We start from the raw sequence: 18971 nt of genomic DNA, 5'->3' as shown, positions 1-18971 counted from the left end.
AGCAACACTGATATCTCACTCCCTTTTTGTAGGTGGGGGAAAAGGAATAACTTTCTCATTCTTTTGCTCAGAGTATGAAAAGTTAGAGATTCCTTTCAGCCTGCAAAAGATGCATCAGAACAAGGAATTTCCCCATGGTAATAGCTGTATGCTTCTTCACAACCCACATTATCTATTTTAATTTAGTTTTGAACAACTGCCCTCTGTTGCTACTTGTTCAAAACCATCATAATAGCAGGAGAAAAGAAAATAACTTACATGGCACACACTTATAAAATAGATTGGCAAGGAGGTCTGGGAATTACACTCAGCAACCAGAATGTCTGTTTTTGGCAAGTGAACAGAAACTTTTGAATAATTTGAGTATATGTTCTCAGGTTTAATATGACACAATGGCAAGAGTCAAGACTATTTTCACAGAGTAAAAGAATACAGCAGAACCAGGCAAACTGCTGACAAAGGTGACTAGGGTTATAGACAGTAATGTGCAAAGAATGAATCAGAAATCTTCAGTGTGGACAAGAGATGGTTGAAGAAGGACATGACAGCAGTTTACAAAATCATGAGTGTCCTGAGAATGACTGCTTGCTGCCCCTTCCAAAACAAGAAGAGGAGTGCAGTGAATTGAAACCAGCTGTTGGCAGAGTCAGAGCAAATAGAAGAATGACTCTGGTAACCTCCTGCATGTTTAAGCTGTGGAAGTCTTTGCTACAGGATGTTACTGATTTTAAATATTTGTATGAGCTGAAGAAGCAGATGTTCAGAATCAAGCCTGAAAACTCTATTGCAGACTGTTAAATATAAAAATACCAACTTTTGGATTTTAAGTTTAAAGAAAAAAAAAAAAGGCACTCGAGACTGAAACACGAGTTGTTGCCATTTAATAGCATTTTAGGAAGACATTGTTTTATACTTTTCCCAAAAATAGATACTGCCAAGGCTAAGATACTAGCCATAGAATGATCTGTGGTGTGATCTGATGCGGTTGTCCTTATGTGTAGAAATGAACTCTGCTTTCTAAATTCATAACACAAACCTCCCTTAAGTAGGTCAGTGGCTGTGCTTCTGCAGCCCCGTACACTGCAGAGACTTCTCCAAAGCAGGAGTAACGTTTCCTTTTTGTAAGGATGGAAATGGTACTGCAAACTATTTGCTTACTGCCAAGAAGGACCTATGTGGTTAGTCAGACACCAAAGTCTCCTTCATACCACATAAACCTGGTCCTGTCTTGCTTTCTTTCTCTGCCCTATGGCCTTGCTTTAAGAAATGGAAGTTTGAGGGCTGAAAGAATTAGTACAAACAGGCTGCCCTTCTTTCTTGTCATACTTAGTATCACCACTGTGCATCCAACAATAATTTTTTTAACTCAAAATCCGAAGTTCCCCATTACATCCAAACTGTTATTTTATCTGCATCTGACAAGGCCATCAGAGCATGCATGTGCTTCTCACTGTTCACCTGGCCCTGCCTCTTCACCTGTACTGCATTACGTGGTTGTTTTGGGACTGCACTGAAAGCTGTTTGGAACAAACATTATTTACAGCACTGGATGGTGGCCATCATTCCTTCAGGTGTTGCTAACTTATACGGTTCATAATGTAAAATATGCTGAACTGGTGCTCTAGTTTCTAACACAGTATTTGTCTTTAAGCATAGGTTTGCAGTTTAATCTCCATGTAAATATATCTCCATGTAACCTTACTCCAACCTCCATTCCAACTATAACTTTGTAGTGTTATGGGGAGTTGGGAAAACAGTGTTTCCGAGGGCTTCAAGTTCCCAAATATTAGGAAGTGGCTTAAAACATCAAATTTTTTTTTTTTTTAAAAAAAGAGCTTCAGGGCTGCACTTTTGTTCTGTAAAGTGTCAGTTGTTTCATTAAAACAGTTCAGGTCTTGTGTTGATTGTAAGAGAAAGAAGAGACAAATCACAGCTTTTGTTTTTGCTTTAAGTGCAAAGAAATTTTCGTGCATGCTAATTTGCTGTGGTTATTAGATACTCTACGTGGCTCTTCTGAGAAGCAAGCAGAAAGCATAGGAGCTTGTTTGTATAACAAAATTGTGTCTAGGCCAAATTAATGGAAGGATGTGGTATCACAAAGTACGTTTGCATGTCAAACCTGGACTAACTCTTGAGCTAAACAGCTGTCATTTATCAAACAATATGAATAAAATTTGTCTTTTTTTTTTTCCTGTGGCTTCTTCACAGAAGCTGTTGAAACTTGACACTTTCCTGTGCATAAATCCCAACTGACTTCAAAGTTTCCAGTTATACGAGGTTTAATAAGGTTGTATCTGTTGAGCTGTCACTCCCAACCTAAAAAGATGACCATCTGAGAAAGATCTAATTAATGGTATTACTCTGAAACTTGTCAGGTTAATGTAGGGGCCAGAGACAGGCACGAACTTTGGGACTGGAATCAAAGTTAGCATTTGTGAATGCTTATAGTTCATTGGAAGTAATCTTTAGTGCTATAAATTGACTTTCAGATCTTTGGGTAGCGTGGGTTATTTCTCTTCCCCATCTAGAGACAAATCATCAAATCACATCATCCATGTGGTAAGTTTGATACACATGCCTCTTGAATTCTTCCCGGACTACAGCTACATAAAGCATCCAGTTTGTGAAAAGTACTCGGCATCAGCCATCAACATTGAATATAACTAATGTACAGTTCAGTCTTGTGTTGAAGAGGGAGCTGAGCAATATTTAAATGCCATTTGACAGCCAATATATTGCACATTTGAGGTATGGTTTATGTACGAAGTAAAATCAAATTGTATTTTACCCACAGAGGGTTGAGCCATGTCCTAAACATCAGAAGCTTTTCTAACAAAATGAGACCTTCTCACCTTCCCTTTCTGTCTGCACATGCAGGGGGCTCAGAGGAGAACTGCCTGTGCCTTCTGCCACACTGCTTTTAGTAGCCACAGAATGATCTGCCCAAACCCTCATCACTTAAAAAAATGCCAGCAGGTACTCCCTGAGCATCAACTGCTCTCTGAACACGTGAATTCAGAAGAGATTTTCACACACAGTTCTCAAGCAAGTAAAAATAAAGATAAAAACTTATCTTCCCAGACAGGGATAATAGTAGCGGCAGCAGCACAAATAAATTGATTTTACCATCCATGGTGCTCAGGCTGTGGGTGGACATGTAACACATTACTCTTGCCTATGCCGTAAGCTTACACCCTGTGCAGCACAGCGAACAGTTGCTGGATTTGCAGCAGTCCGATGCAAACCTTCCAATGTAAACTAGGAGAACTCAGACATTTTGCCAGTGGTTCTTACTTCTTGTGTTGTCAGCAACTGCGAGATCCCCCACGGGATGTGACGCGATAGGCCCTCTCCCTGCTCTATGATGAATGCAACATTCTTGGAAGCAAAATCATGAACTGACCTTCATTTCACAGTAACTTGACTGCTGCCCCCATGCATAGCATTCTGGGCTTTAGGCATTGCCGCAAGATGCTTGTCACCCTTGGCTTCAGTGGATTTTTGGCTAACTGATCGAGCTTGGATCTTTCTCCAGATCTTACACCATAGTAAAAGAGGCCCTTTTGAGTTGATTATTTCCTGCACTGAAGGGTATCTTGGGCTGAATTTCTATCATTGCTCCCTGTTTGCGGCTACATCCTTGTTTTGCAGCGTCTTGTGGGCTTTGTTGGAACAGCTGCAGTGTCTCAAAACCTCACAGTCTGACCAGGGTTCAGCTTGTGGTTGGAATTTTGAAGGGCTTGAACTTGTCAAGCCATGCTGACCAGAGCAAAATAATCATTTGACATAAGGGAGACTTTTTTTCCCTGTCAGAACTCTGACTTAGTGTTTAAAGCTATCAAACTGTCTGAGTCATCAAGCCAAGGTGAATCACTGTTTCATGGCATAAAATGCAACATGCAGAAGGTGCTTTGATTTTCAGTCCTTCTCAGGGCTTGAGGTATCTGTCAGAACAAAATGATGCAGTATATCCTGTTTATGTGTTGAAGCATCTACAGTGCACCAGCCCTCAACTCATCTGCAAAACTGTAAAATAATGCTTTAAAGGATTGCTAGGACCCTGTGGACCCTGGCAGCTGCCCTGCAGCCAAATGTCTCTGAATTCTTTTATCAGTTACCCATCCAAAAATGGGAATGGTCTTTTGACACTTCACTTGTTTAGACCAGAGAAGCATTGCCTTTGCCCTTCTAACTGAGGAAGCAGAATTTCAGATGCTGCATAAAGGCAATGCTTTTCTTCCAGGAGTGTTTGTGTTTATGCTGGAGTTGCTACACAGACAGCTAAGAGGTAAGAACTTGGGAAGCAAAACGATTCTCATAATCATATACAGAATCACAACAAGCAGGAAAGGAACTGTGTCCACAAGAAATCACCTGGTCTACCTCTTGTCTTATTGCAGGGCCAATCATCCCCATGCTATTCCTAAAAGATGTAAAATTTCTACCTACAGTCTTAGATGCCCTCCTGTTCTCACAGGCAATCCATTCCGGTGCTGTTCTTACCGTAAGGAAGTTTTCCAGGGCTGTTGGTGGTGCCTCCTGGATAAAGTTTAATCTCTTACTTCTTGTCCGATCCTTCAGAGATACCCAGAATTATGGTTTCTCTGCAGCAGCCCTCTGTATTCTTGTATTTCACACCCCCTTCTCTCCTTCAGACCACACAACCTCAGTTCTTCCAGCTGTTTTGGGAGAGCACAACTCCTAAACCTCAGTCATTTCTGCTATTTCCTACCATTCTTGTATTGCAGTGACCAAACCAGATGTAGAACGACCGTTGAAACCTTGTGATGGAAAGGATGTAAGCTCTTGCACTCTTTTTTGTACATCCTGATATAACTGCCTTTTTTTTGGCAATGACAGAATGTTGTAGACTGATTTCAGCTCATGATTCCCTAACTCCTCCATAGAAGTGCCACTTCACCTGCTGTTCCCTATTCTAAATGGGAGCTCCTGATTATTCCTGATGAAGTGCAGCACCTTGTCCTCACCCTTATCAAATTTTATTCTGTTTTTGGACTTTTTTTTCAACTTGTCTGTATGATTTGCAATTCTAGTCTTCTCTCCTGGTGTTTCTTATAACTTTCTAGGCTGGTGTGACATCTTAAATAATCACTTTGCTTACTGAATACCCAGGTGACTAACAAAATGCCAAATAACCCTTGGTCTGAGTCTTTCCAGACCCCGTGTGACATGTTCCTCCTTGCTGACGGTGACCCACTGATAGCTATGGGCAGTTACCCAGCCAGTTCTGTGGGCCCTGTAGCAGTTTTGTTGCTTTTCTTCTCACAGCGATGCGTGACCTCACAGCAGAAATCTGCCTGAAGTTGATTAAGTTTGGCTTTTCCCTACCCACAAGGCCTTCATGCTTCTCACTATTTGCATCACATTTTTTTCTTGATTTTCTGGTGTTATGCCTGTGTGCTCTTGCCACTCTATTATTCAAGTAATAGTAACCAGACCCAGATTCTTCTGTGCTTTCTTCTGAGTTCAGCAAAGGACTCATAACTGTATTAACAGCCAATGATTTAGCATTACATATTAGGCTGAGATTAACTTCCTGATGGAATAGCTTGTACTGGATGTCATCTCCAGACAACTGGAAGAAGAGGAGGTTATCAGGAATAGTCAGCACGGGTTCACAAGGGGGAGGTCGTGCTTGACCAACCTGGTAGCCTTCTATGATGTTGTCTCTGGCTGGGTGGACAGGGGGAGAGCAGTGGATGTAGTCTACCTTGATTTCAGCAAGGCATTTGATACTGTCCCCCACGACATCCTTATAACAAAGCTGAGGAAGTGTGGGATAGATGAGTGGACAGTGAGGTGGGTTGAGAACTGGCTGGCTGGCAGAGCACAGAGGGTCGTTGGTGGTGGTGCAGAGTCCGGTTGGAGGCCTGTAACCAGCAGTGTTCCTCAGGGGTCTGTGCTGGGTCCGGTCTTGTTCAGCATTTTCATCAATGACCTTGATGAGGGGATAATGGCCACCCTCAGCAAGTTTGCTGATGATACGAAGTTGGGAGGATTGGCTGACACGCCTGAAGGCTGTGCTGCCATTCAGCAAGACCTGGATAGGCTGGAGAGCTGGGCAGAAAAAAACCGGATGAGGTTTAACAAAAGCAAGTGTAGAGTCTTGCATCTGGGGAGGAATAATTCCATGCACCAGTACAGGTTGGGGGATGACCTGCTGGAGGGGAGCTCTGCGGAAAGGGACCTGGGTGTCCTGGTGGACGACAGGTTGGCCATGAGCCAGCAGTGTGCCCTTGTGGCCAAGAGGGCCAATGGCATCCTGGGGTGCATTAAAAAGAGCGTGTCCAGCAGGTCGAGGGAGGTGATCCTCCCCCTCTACTCTGCCCTGGTGAGGCCTCATCTGGAGTACTGCGTCCAGTTCTGGGCTCCCCAGTACAAAAAAGACAAGGATCTCTTGGAAAGAGTCCAGCGGAGGGCCACGAAGATGGTGAAGGGCCTGGAGCATCTCTCCTATGAGGAAAGGCTGAGTGAACTGGGTCTGTTCAGCCTTGAGAAGAGAAGACTGAGAGGGGACCTGATCCAGGTCTATAAATATCTAAGGTGTGGGGGGCAGAATGGCGAGGCCAGACTGTTTTCAGTGGTGAGTGGAGACAGGACAAGGGGAAACGGCTGGAAACTGCAGCATAGGAAGTTCCGCACAAATGTGCGCAAGAACTTCTTTACAGTGAGGTGACGGAGCACTGGAACAGGCTGCCCAGGGAGGTGGTGGAGTCTCCTTCTCTGGAGATGTTCAAGACCTGCCTGGATGCCGACCTGTGCGACCTGCTGTAGGGAACCTGCTTTGGCAGGGGGGTTGGACTCGATGATCTCTGGAGGTCCCTTCCAACCCCTACAATTCTGTGATTCTGTGATTCTGTGATTCCCTAACTTTGCCTTGTGTACCCATAACCATGATAATGGAGTTCTAACATTCAAGCACTTGCCTGCATCTTCTTCTGTGCAAACCTGTTTAACTCAGGCCTTTCTGGTTAGTGATTTTAACTAGGTGTATACATTCTCCTCTTTCGTTGCAAAGTTGCAGTTTTCAGTAATATTTAGAAGTCAGTACATGACTTTTTAGGGAGCTACCAGATGTCTGTCCTCACTAATTGTCTTTCCAATAAATGTCTGGATATTTCTGATTATTTTGCAGGAAACCCTTCTTTTGTTAGCATGTGATAATTATTTATAGATTAGATAAAAAGAGGAAATGAAGAATAAATATTTCTAGCACTCCTCTAGGATTCACTATAACTTCTTCAGACAGCAAATTGACTCCTGTGATTCTGTTGGAATTTTCTCTTCAAATTTATAGTAATATCATTTGGTCATAGAGGTATGCATTAGTGAATGTAATAGCAAAGGAAGTCATTCAAGTACTTTCCTTCTCTCTTCTTCAACTTTGCTGGAGGTGATAGAACAACACGGATTTCTGGAAGTTATCACAGACACTGGCTCTTTGCTCTGTGAGTTGAGAAATGCATCTTGGACCACACACCTGTGCTAACAAGAGGTGTTGGGAATGTTTTTCATGCTTCTTAAGGATCATGGCATTTGAGGCAAAAACTGGATGGACTCTGCAAGTGCAAGGTCTGATTATTTTAAGTTGGCACCAAGCAGTTGAAAAAAGGACATTGTTTTAAGCTTAGTGGTGTGTTCTAATACAGAAGTAGCACCTTCTGCCCCATTAGATTGTGGATAGAGAGGGCCCTACTGCAGATTCCCCCACTGCTACAAGTGGGAGCAAGTTCGGTGTTGTTTGGATGGCAGTAGTCCAATTCAGCAAGTACTCCTTCTGTGGTGCTATCACAGTGTTAAGCCTGGATAGTGGGTGGCTGAGCAGTCAGAAAACAAGACTAAGTCTCATCCGCTAACAAAGAAGCTTTATTGCAAGTGTACACAACTAAGCAAAACTAAGCTGTGGTATTTAGCCCGTAATTATAGAATATTGCAAAACGATGTGTAGGTATCCTTGGAGTCTTGGCATCCTGGGAATGCAATGTTTCAGGACATTCAGATTCCCTTTGTTCAAATTTTTCTCAAGTTCTTTGTTCTGATCCCCTTTTATGCTTTCCACAGTTAAGATGGGAAAAACCTCTGTTTAATAATTCTGAGGTTGCTTTCCTTCCCCAAGATGTCGCATTTGTTTCTTTATCTCACTGTGGGTTGTGTTGATTGTCCTACTTACCTACTGAAAAGACCAAGCATCTATGGAAATTATTTTATATAATCTTTGGGACTATAGAAAAGACTAGGTTGGTACCTTGAAAAAAATATTAGGATAAACAATGCTTCCCACATTAACAAAGACCATTGCACATATATTGCTTTCTGTCCTCCTCTTTAAGCTCATGTACGAAGAGTGTGATATGGCCCACAGGACCAAAATGAATGTATGTGCTAAAAACACATATGCCATGGTAAATGGAAGTGTAAGGTTTAGATTTTGTGCCAGAATTTCCATTTGGTGTTATTTAAAACTGCAGATCAAGGCTAGACTACGTGACCTGCCCTAGATGAGTGTACAGTCAAACTGTACAGTGTTGTTCCATTACATCCTGGTTCTTGTGGAGCTGCTCATTTAGCAGGCATCTGAAGCCTGTGAAAAGACCGACAGTGTTAAACTGCGCCATCTCACACAGTCTCACCCCAGGCACCCAATTCCAGAGCTTGGACTGGCAGTCTTGTCTTCTTACAAAGCCAGTGGAGACATTTTGGTGGACACACATGCCTTGAATCACCTTATGAAGACTTCAGTGACTGAGAACAACATTTGGACCTTCTACATAAGGCAGCTTGAGACACCGCCAGCAGTCACTGCATCTTTTTTCTACCAAGCAAACTTCTGAGTTTCCTTCTTATTTGTAATCTCTGGGAACAAAATCTCACTTTAAGCGGCTTACAGTTAAAGCAAAGGATGGGAGCTGCATGGTTCAGCACAGTCCCTTCAAGAACAAAAGCAGCCAACCCAAACATTGCCCAAGAGTCTCTGATGTGGACGGCAGCATCTGGTGTCCACTGAGGAGAGGAGGTGGCCTTGGAAGGGGTGGAGGCAGAAGAGAACAGCAGTGACCATCCACAGCACTGTGGTCCCTTTAAATCTTCTCCTCCACTTGGCAGCTCCAATTTTTCTGTGTTGCTATAGCAAATCTCCATGGCAATGACCCTAATCGGGGAAGGGGGGATGCAGGGGGACGCATGCTCAGAGTGAATGCTGGAGTCTCGCCTGCTTGTTTCAGCCGCTCCATGGGTGAAGAGAAAGCTCAGGTACTGGGCAAACTGGTCCTTTGGGAGCATCGCAGCCCACACCACAGTGATGCATGCATGTGGCTTTGCGTGTACCTGCAGTTCTTCGCATATTACACTTCATCTCCTTCTTTGTAGGGAGCAAACTGCTGATTTTCACTCTTTCTCCTCATTCCAGGCTGGGAAGAGAGCTTGAATTACTGACGCGAGCGATGGCGCTGCCGTCTGCCTGGAGTGCGATGCGCGTGGTGATCCCGCTCATCTTGGTGCTGGGCCTGCTAAGCGTGAGGCTTGTGGGGGCCAGCCAGGACTCGGGGAGTGTCATTCCTGCCGAAAGTACGTACTGCCGTGCTGCGCTCATGCCCCGCTGCACGCGTCCTGCTTTGTGCCCTCCTCTTGCCCCTGCAGCCACGCAGACGGCTCCGGGGGCACCTTGCTGACTGGCTCAGGCACACCTTGGAGCTGGGAGCTCTTGGCTTTGGATCACAGCTCTGTATTAATTTCTTCCATCATTTTGAGCGAGTCTCTTGTTTAACTTCCTCAGCTCTAAAATGAGACGATAGTTGGAAGACACTATGGAATGGTGTCAGTATTCTCAGGGTGTTTTGGTCAGGTAGTTTGAAGTACCTGCTCACTGAAAGCTTAAATACCCTCTGTGAGATCTTTTATTGTTAAAAATGGGGAATTTAATTGCATACAAACCAGTCTTTAGTTCTTAGCCTTGCTTTGTATCACAGCTTTACAGTTTTACTTTACTACTCAAATACTTAGAATGAGATCTGAAATAGTCACTGCATTCTCCTCAATTGCATTTTTAATTTTTAAATACACCCATGACTTCCTCCACAGGATTTGGGTGCTGAATTCTCTTCTTTATTCATTCTCCTGTTGTCTTTTTTTATTAGTGATAAGTGTTGGTCTGTTCTAAAAGAGGCCTCACCTCTATCTTGCATCTGTTTTCTAGGCATGCATTGCATTCATTAACTTTAATTTTGTGGTGAGTGGTCTGTGTTGTCTACTCAAGGAGAATACCAGGCTTAGAAAATAAATTCTATGTGACTTCTGTGTGTCTATGATAACAGAGGTAACTCAACACATCTTGGAGGAAAAGTACGTGATGATTCCTTGTTCCTCTTGTGTAGCGGAAACTCCCATTTTATCTGCAGAACAAACACTTGGCCACTGCCTCCAAATAAGGTCTAATCTTTATGATATCCTCTGACCAGGCTACTAAGTCCCCTGAGGAGCCCTTGAGAAAGATTCCTTGTCTTGTTTTGCTCTTGCATGTGAGAATGAGGAATGGAGGACACTCAGTGTTTCTGCAGAGACACGCTGCTCTGCCCTGAATCACACATGCTGGCAGCACTGCTGTGAATGCACAAATGTTGTTTATGTCTGAGTCCAGGCTGGGAGGAAGGCTCCTGACTCATCATGAATTATACATTTCCTTGCTGCTGCAGGAACAGTGTTTTAAAGCAACAAGGAGCTTGCAAAGCTCCTCATCAGCCAGTAGTTGAGAAAATGTTGCACAGTTGGTCTGTGCTCCAGGTACCCTTCTTTGCCCATCAGTGCCAGCTGCTCTCAAAGCCTGGAAATGCTCCTAGACATAAAATAAGACACAGTGCTTGGAGTTCAGGACACTGGGCCAGTCAGAGCTTTGATGTGATATAGTACAGACATTCCTGAATTTTTCCCTGCTTGCTGTCAGCTCCGTAGGCTGTTTCTCATTGATGTCTCCATCCTCCTGGGCAGTGACCCATTTTGGGGACAGTGCTGCTGATATGCTTAAGTCCATGTTATCTTCTCAGTGCTGTAGAGATCTTGTGCTACTGTGTGACACTGATCTCTGGCCTGGGGTGCCAGTGCTATGCTCCACTTTGCTTTTTCTCTGCCAGTCAAGGGAGCCAGGCCCATCTCTTTCTGAACAATGTTGATTAGGAGTGATTAAGTAAGTCCTTATGCTTTATACACACTACTTTGCGTTTACAAAGACTGTTCAAGTATGAAGTACTGTTGCTAATACTTTCAATACTTTTTTCTTTAAAGTTCAGAGCAATCCACTAAAAATAATTAAGCAACTTCCCCAAGCTACCATTGCATTTCCAGTCCAGATTGCCCACTGTGAAGGCTGAAATGTAGAACTGAAGAAAGAAGCTGGTCAGTCTGGTTGCATTAGCCAAGGTGCAAGAAATACAAAGAGTAAATGCCATGTGTGTGCAAGGGAAAGTAAATTATACTTCCACAGTACTTTCAGCTCCAGTTTTTCACCAAGAAGAAGCCAAGAAGCATATTTTAAGCTCTCCTCCCCCACTTCTCCCCAAACACACAAAGGCAGACAAGTCTTCATGCTGACAGGATCCATTTAAAGAATTATAGCTGACTCTTGATAATTCTCATTATGTTAATCCACAAACCTGTTAAGTCTTCCTATGAATGATAGCCTGTTCCCAGCTGTCAGCAAGGAATTAATAGCACTCTGCTGTATTTTGCTATGATGGCACTTAAGGTTTGGTTCCACAATTCCTTTAAGCTGGTGTAAGCCTGTGCTGCTTCTGCCCTGCTCACCAGAACTTTCTCCCTTGTCCTCGTTCTGGCCCCAGGGCTTTTGCATTCAGGAGCTGGTTTGGAGAAAAACTAATCAGCAATTCAGCTGACCAAGCAACTGCATGGTCTCTGCTGCTGTGAGCAAGGGAAAGTGTGGGAACACACAGCCGAGGACAGACAGCAGAATGTACTTAGATTTGCTTAACCCCCTTGTGCAACCAGACGGAGTTAGTTTGAGGAAATATTCACAAGAATCTTAGTGAAAATGTAGTGAGTATAAGGAGAGGATGAGCCCAGCTAGGTAGAGCAGCTTGCAGGTCAGCCGTTCAGTCTGGAAGGGTGACACTGAGGCAGGCAGTGATGGAGATCAGCAAAGTCAGAAGTGGGACAAAGATAGTGATTATGTAATAAACGTCTCTTCCACTGCAGAAATTGGAGGCATAAAGTGACACAAGTAGAAGTTAACTTCAGAGCCTGCAAGATTGACAGTTTGCTCACAGAGCGAGCTGCTGCGCTGTGGAACTCATTGCCAAAGCATGCTGCAGATGCTGAAAGTTCCCATAGATTCAAGAAGCAGTGTGTCAAATTAATGTGAGAAAAATCCATGGATGACTTCTCAGGTCCAGGTCTCGGGATGTCCCTTTTCACATCTCTTGGCAGCCTGAAATAACACTGCTGGAGGTTTAATCCAGAGGTTTGATCACAGAAGCAGAGTTGTAGGGGTTGGAAGGAACCTCTGGAGATCATCTAGTCCAACAATCCTGCTAAAGCAGTTTCCCTACAGTAGGTTATACCCCAACCTATCCCATCCTGTTCCATCCAAGCCCACTCCACTATTACTCTCATTGAGAGTTTTTACATCAGTTCCCTGCTTGAAGTAACGCTGGACCATGCATGGCCACCACTGTGAACTTGGGGGGTTATTTATTAATTATTGTAGTTATTTTAATTAATTCCCATCTCTGGGAGTACCACAGGCTACTTGTAGCCCTTTCAGACTCCAGGAGTAGACCCCATGATGAGCACATCTACTTAATCTTATATATTAACAAAATATCTGATATTGTCTTCTACAAGAACCTAGCTATTATGATAGTTTAAAAGCTCAGCCAGAGTCAGGGTTTGGGTGTTTCTGCTGATAAAAATCAGACTGTAGCTGTAAAATTGTCAGACAGTGGGGATTTGCTGCCCCTGTTTAATTTGGGGAACAGCATTCAGGTTGTTCCGTGCTAAGTGCAAGAAGCTCAGTGATGAGTTCAACAATGCCTTGACTTCCAAAGCTCTACTCAGATGTGTGCTCTGCAGGGCTGCATGAGTGGAAGATTCACAGCCAGCTGCCTTCCTGGCTGTTCTCCTCCCAGTTACAGCTGTCTTCTCGTCTGCAGTAATGCTGCTTCAGTGAGCCCTCTTTGTGCCCCCATAAGTCAAAGTGACAGGTCAGTTTGAATAGCTGGATGTTGTCATCCTGGGATGTCGCAGTATCATATTGCTCATATCCCAAGCTGGAAGAGACCCACAAGGATCACTGAGTGCAGCTCCTGTTTCCACATGCAATATGGTGACAGTCACTTCAGGGCAGGCAAGTAGGCCAGGGCAGGCTGCTTTCTGAGAACAGCACTGCAATGGGAAGGAGTTGGCCATGGCCACAAGTGAATGGCAGGTTTGCCAACAACACACTGAGTGTTCAGGTTCTTCCTCCATCTCAGAAGTGAGAACAGTTTGACTGTTGAAATACTGATAACAGGCTGCAGGGCGCTCTGTAGCCATCTCAGCGACAGCTTTGCACTCACTTTGCTTTGTCGGAGCAGCACAAGTGGCTGCCTGGGGACAAAGATTTTAGTGTTTCCCCCCACACACAGTCAGAGCTCTGTGATCAATGTAAAATTTCATCTCTCTCCATTCCCCATACATCTCCTCCAGTATCTGCAATTTCTTCCTTTGAAAGCATGTACTCCATTTACTCTGTAACTAAAGGGCACAGGATCAGTGCAGGATGAATCCTGGCAGAGCAGAAATGCCCAAGCCCAGCAGTGAGCCAGGAGGCTGTTGGTACATCCCTTCCTCTTCCTTTCTCTGCCTTCCCCCTGACTCACCCCTCTGTGCATGCATGCACATTGGCACCAGCTGCAGAGCCAGTAGGATGCTTTGCATTACTGGCAGAGAAAAAACAGAGCAGCAGGTGAAGGAAGCAAATACAGATCTGGTGCTGACCCTTGCCAAGCTGTTCTTGTAAGATCTTGCTCTTGTAAAAACAGAGCTAGCTGTCTGATTCTTGATCCACTGCAACTGCTATTTGCAGCCAATCTGTGAAGAATTAACCCACCTGTGGGGAGGAACAGGGGATTTCCATTTCAAAGAGAGAGGATGGGGGCTGAAGGCATTCAGCGGCAGGCAGAACGAAGCTTGGGCTGTATTCAGAAAAGGCCACACAGTAAAGCACTCTCATGCTTTGCTGGTCCCCACTCAAGAAGTGAGCACTTGCACAGAGATGGGTAGAGCCCTGGCAGCCCTAACTTTGCACAGATGCAGGTGTGGGTCCTGGTAAAATGGGTTTTCTCCTGGCATTACAAGGTCTCTGAATGTTCCCTCATTACTGCTACATTCCGGATTTCATGCTGTGACAGTGATGTCTTTTTTTCTGTTCCTTTTTCCAGGCCGTCCCTGCGTTGACTGCCATGCGTTTGAGTTCATGCAGAGGGCGTTGCAGGATTTAAAGAAGATGGCATATAATCTAGACACACGGGTATGCGCTTCTCTAGAAAAACTTTTCTTTAGCCTTTGTCTCCAAGCGGAAAGGTCTGCCTGTCTGCACGCAGCAGACATCTCTGCTGACTCACTTTCCTTCCAGCAAATAGGATCGTACCAAGTGCAGATTATTTTCCACCCGGTTGGAGAGCTTCAGTAGCCTGACTCCTTGCATAACAGGCTAAAGAATTACCCCAGACAATTCATGCATAAAATAAAGAAGAAAAGAAGATATGTGCAGGAGAAAAGGATAAGAAAGAAGGTTTATTCTCTGTCTCATAACACTGCTTTTTAACAGTGGATTCATCACTCTATGGGCAGGAGCAGCAGATGAATGGAATAGCAAGAAGGTGGCAAGCAGGGCTGGCAGAGAGGAAAGGCAGGCCTGTATATTCCTTGTTTGTGTTTTGATACTTTCCAAGAAGAAGGGGGGAAGCGTATTTGCTTGGGCAGTTTTCACAGCAGACAGGGCATTTTGCAGACTCACCTGCCTGTCTTGTGCTGCAGAGGTTCCAGAGAACAAAGCACAAGGGTGCAATAAAACGCCCTGATTTTGGCATTGCCTAGATATGTGGGTTGGTAACTATACATGGATATTGGCTGGGGTAGGGCTTAATAAAACTCACAAATAATTCCATGCTGTCTGAAGTTTGAAAGGAGCAGGAGGGTGCACAGAGCATTCTGGTGGAGCTGTAGGAGTCCCTGTTCATAGTAGGAGTGTTACAGTAGATGAAGTTTAACTCAAATAATTATATGATTCTATGATAAAGCCCATTCGTATGCTTTGCAGTACCTCTGCTTTCCTAACAGTTCCATAACGTTGGCAACATGGCAGATTTTTAAGTGCAGTCAGACTGGAGCCCCATCTGTGTCTCCTATGGGTGGCTGCTTTTGGGCAGTGCTATCTTCATTGGTGGGTGGGAGGGGCTCCTTTGTCCGTCAGAGCCACACTCTGCTCAAACTGTCATTAGCAACAGTCAGCCGCAGAGTGTTAAATCAATTGTGTCTCAAGCTGTAACACTTAAGGGCAATTATGTTGCTTTGCCTTTGGTTTCTTGTGACCTTGGGCAATCATGTAGGGCCCTAGACGAAGAAGGTAGAGTCACTTCAGCTTTTATGAGCTATCAGTGGCGAACTGATTAGGCCAGAGATCCGTGTGCAGCATAGGTTACATTGCAGAAGTTTCCCATGTACTAGCCTAGAACTCAACAACCGGTAGGCAGCAGAATGCAGATAGCGGAGCTCCACCCCTGCAGCTGGGCTGGGACTGCTCTGGTGCACAGCTGGGCACCTGTTTGAATTAGATGCATCTGAAACAAAAGTTTCAGTCAGTACAAAAAAGACAAGGATCTCTTGGAAAGAGTCCAGCGGAGGGCCACGAAGATGGTGAAGGGCCTGGAGCATCTCTCCTGTGAGGAAAGGCTGAGTGAACTGGGTCTGTTCAGCCTTGGGAAGAGAAGACTGAGAGGGGACCTGATCCAGGTCTATAAATATCTAAGGTGTGGGGGGCAGAATGGCGAGGCCAGGCTGTTCTCAGTGGTGAGTGGAGACAGGACAAGGGGAAACGGCTGGAAACTGCAGCATAGGAAGTTCCGCACAAACATGCGCAAGAACTTCTTTACAGTGAGGGTGACGGAGCACTGGAACAGGCTGCCCAGGGAGGTGGTGGAGTCTCCTTCTCTGGAGATGTTCAAGACCTGCCTGGATGCCAACCTGTGCGACCTGCTGTAGGGAACCTGCTTTGGCAGGGGGGTTGGACTCGATGATCTCTGGAGGTCCCTTCCAACCCCTACAATTCTATGATTCTGTGATTCTGTGAAACGTTTTGTGCCTATGCATGACTGTAGGAAGGAGACTCCAAACACCTTTCTGGAAGAGACGCTTCATTTAAATACAAATTATTAAATGATGCATTTACAAAAGTGAAAGGCCAAACACCTACAGATGGTCCCCCGTTCTCAGAAAGGTACAGCCTTCGTACCTGCACTTCACTGCTAGTGCTTGGCTGATACTGACCCAACTCTATTTTCTCATGTTTTACACACGAATAACTTCACTGAACAACTCTTTGAGTCTTTAAAGTTCTTGCTCTAAGGGCAAACCCCATGGAGGACTGATCAGTCAGGGACTTCCTGGCCACTGCCAACATGGCCACAGTTAATTTTGGTGAGAGACGCTTCTCTCTCAAAGTCTTTTACTTTATATTGGAGTGGTCCCGGAGCTGCTCTTCCTTCCTGTAGATAGTCGTGAGTGCTGCCTCGGCAGAGTTTGTGGTAACACTGACAGCTTGTTGGCATTACAATGAAAACCAATAAGCCAGTGTGACATTAAGATGATTCTGTGATTTCTACTGGGCTCCCAACAATGGGAGCATTCACTCATCCAGGATTGCATTGTATAACCAAGAAGCAGTTCTTCTTGAGTGTACAATAATAATGCTTGCCATTGCACTAATCTGATAAGTGAAAGCAGACAAGGAATGTCAGCAAGTCCTCTTTAATGCAAAGGTAGATGTCAAATGTTTAGGTTGAAAAGAATAAAATGAGGGAAGGAAAACGTATCTCTCAAACATGCTCTGCCTGCAAAGCTTGCATTGTGAGAGCAAGAAGTGAGCAGCAGAGTGGAAATGGCTGGGGACAGAGGCACTGGGCTGGTGGGCAGGGAGTCTGGGCTTGGCAGAGCAGATCCTTGGGTAGAAGCGCCCAGCTACTTCTATGGGTACTACTGGGTATCTTTATTAATTTGGCCTCAGCTGGTTTTAATTTGTCAGGAAGCATCATGTAAGGGGAACACCAGCTAAAGAATTTGTGTTCCACATAACTTTCTGATCTTTCATTAACAAGAAATCTCCGAGGTTTAGTGTTTTTATTTGTTTGGTTGCTTTTTTCCCCTGGTACAAATGGGAAATCCATTTATGTTGAATTTAAGCCTGGAAAGGCTTAAGGATTTTTCTTTTCCCCAAGAAACTTTTCAGAGTTAGTCTACAAACTGCTTAAGGGACCATAGACCACAGGTTGAAAACTACAAATTTATGCTCAGGAAAGCATTCATCTTCAGTCATGATTACACTTAGAATCATAGAATCATAAAATTATTAAGGTTGGGAAAGACCTCTAAGATTATCTAGTCCAACCATCCACCTACCACCAATACTGCCCTGTGAACTATGTTCTAAGTACCACATCTACATATTTCTTGAGCACAGTCAGGGGGAGAGACTCCACTACCTCCCTGGGCAGCCCATTGTGGCTATTGTGTTGAGTCTGTCAGGAGATTCTGCTTCTGAAATTACAGTAGTGTTTGGGAAGTACAATCTTGGTTTCTCAAAAAAGTGAGACCAAGGCCAACAAAAGATCTAAGCTGTAATAATACGTGATACTTAAATATCTTTGAGAATCTGAAATTATTATTTTTCCTGGAGTACAGAGAAACAAAAGCTTGGAAATGATTTTCTACCAAGACACTCCAAAGCCAAGAATAAATAACTTCAAGTGATTTGTACAGAGAATGGTTTGTAAGCTTTTGATGGGGTTCTAGAGGCACGGCTTCAAATGGAGCTGGTAATAAGGCAACTGCCAGTGAACCACCTCAGGTTGAAATACGAGCCACAAGCTCAAGTCCAAATCTGCCCTAAAAAGTGGAGAGTTTCAGACAACGTGGTTAGACTGACAGCTGGATTGAACCCAGTGGAGAAACAGCAGTGTAACAGAGAGCATAACCTGCCCCTCAGCACGTGCTATCTGGCACAATTAAATTACACTGCTCTGAAGGCTTCATCAACAGGAAGCCATCAATCACTGGGAAGGAACTAAGAGCAGTGCAGCTGAAAGTGGAATTTTGCTCAGTATTTAGAAAGGACATTTTAATAATATTGACAGCTCTGTCCCTGCAAGTTAACTATGGAAATGAAAACATTTGGATGACAAAAATACTCTCCATGCCTCTTGATTCTGAATATGCTTATTTTGTGTTGCTTTTTCTGGATGGAAACCAACTCTAATAACCATGATTTTTCACTCAGCAAAGCACCTTGACTACAGCTGTGTAGAGGAATTAGGTCAATCAATTTTATACTCACACCTTTTTAAAGTGCTTTTTTTCAGTTTCTTTCTTTCTTTCTTTCTTTTTTCCTGCAGACAGAAACACTCCTCCTGAAAGCAGAGAAGAGAGGCCTGTGTGACTGCTTTCCTGCAATGCACTGAAATGAGTGCTGGGATTAGGCCAATGGACATGTATTATGTATTCATTTTTAAAACACTGTTGAATAAATTACAGGAAGATACGGAGTGCTGCACAACAAGAAAACAATTTTTATCCCAACAGGTACAGCCCAGCTAGGTAATTTTTCTTTTGATGTGCTTTATCAGTACTGTATGTGATATTGCATCTGCTGAAATGTCAAAAGAAGAAGCAGTGTTAGTGTCTCATTCCTG

The 18971-nt window shown here is 44.1% G+C and overlaps 1 protein-coding gene across 1 annotated transcript; it reads left to right on the top strand.

The window, feature by feature from the left end:
- Nucleotides 1–9214: 9214 nt before the first annotated feature.
- Nucleotides 9215–18740, top strand: NICOL1 (NELL2 interacting cell ontogeny regulator 1; the record flags this gene model as incomplete). The annotated part of the gene is made up of 4 exons (XM_079534235.1): nt 9215–9270; nt 9428–9585; nt 14448–14536; nt 18675–18740. 4 exons carry the CDS (start codon nt 9215–9217, stop codon nt 18738–18740), a joined length of 369 nt encoding a protein of 122 aa, XP_079390361.1.
- Between the last annotated feature and the right edge of the window lie 231 nt (nt 18741–18971).

This window comes from Tetrao urogallus (assembly GCF_951394365.1).
Source record: "Tetrao urogallus genome assembly, chromosome: 4".
Lineage (NCBI taxonomy): Eukaryota > Metazoa > Chordata > Aves > Galliformes > Phasianidae > Tetrao > Tetrao urogallus.
Note: the sequence above shows the minus strand (reverse complement) of the source record. Positions and strands in the feature narration are given on the sequence as shown.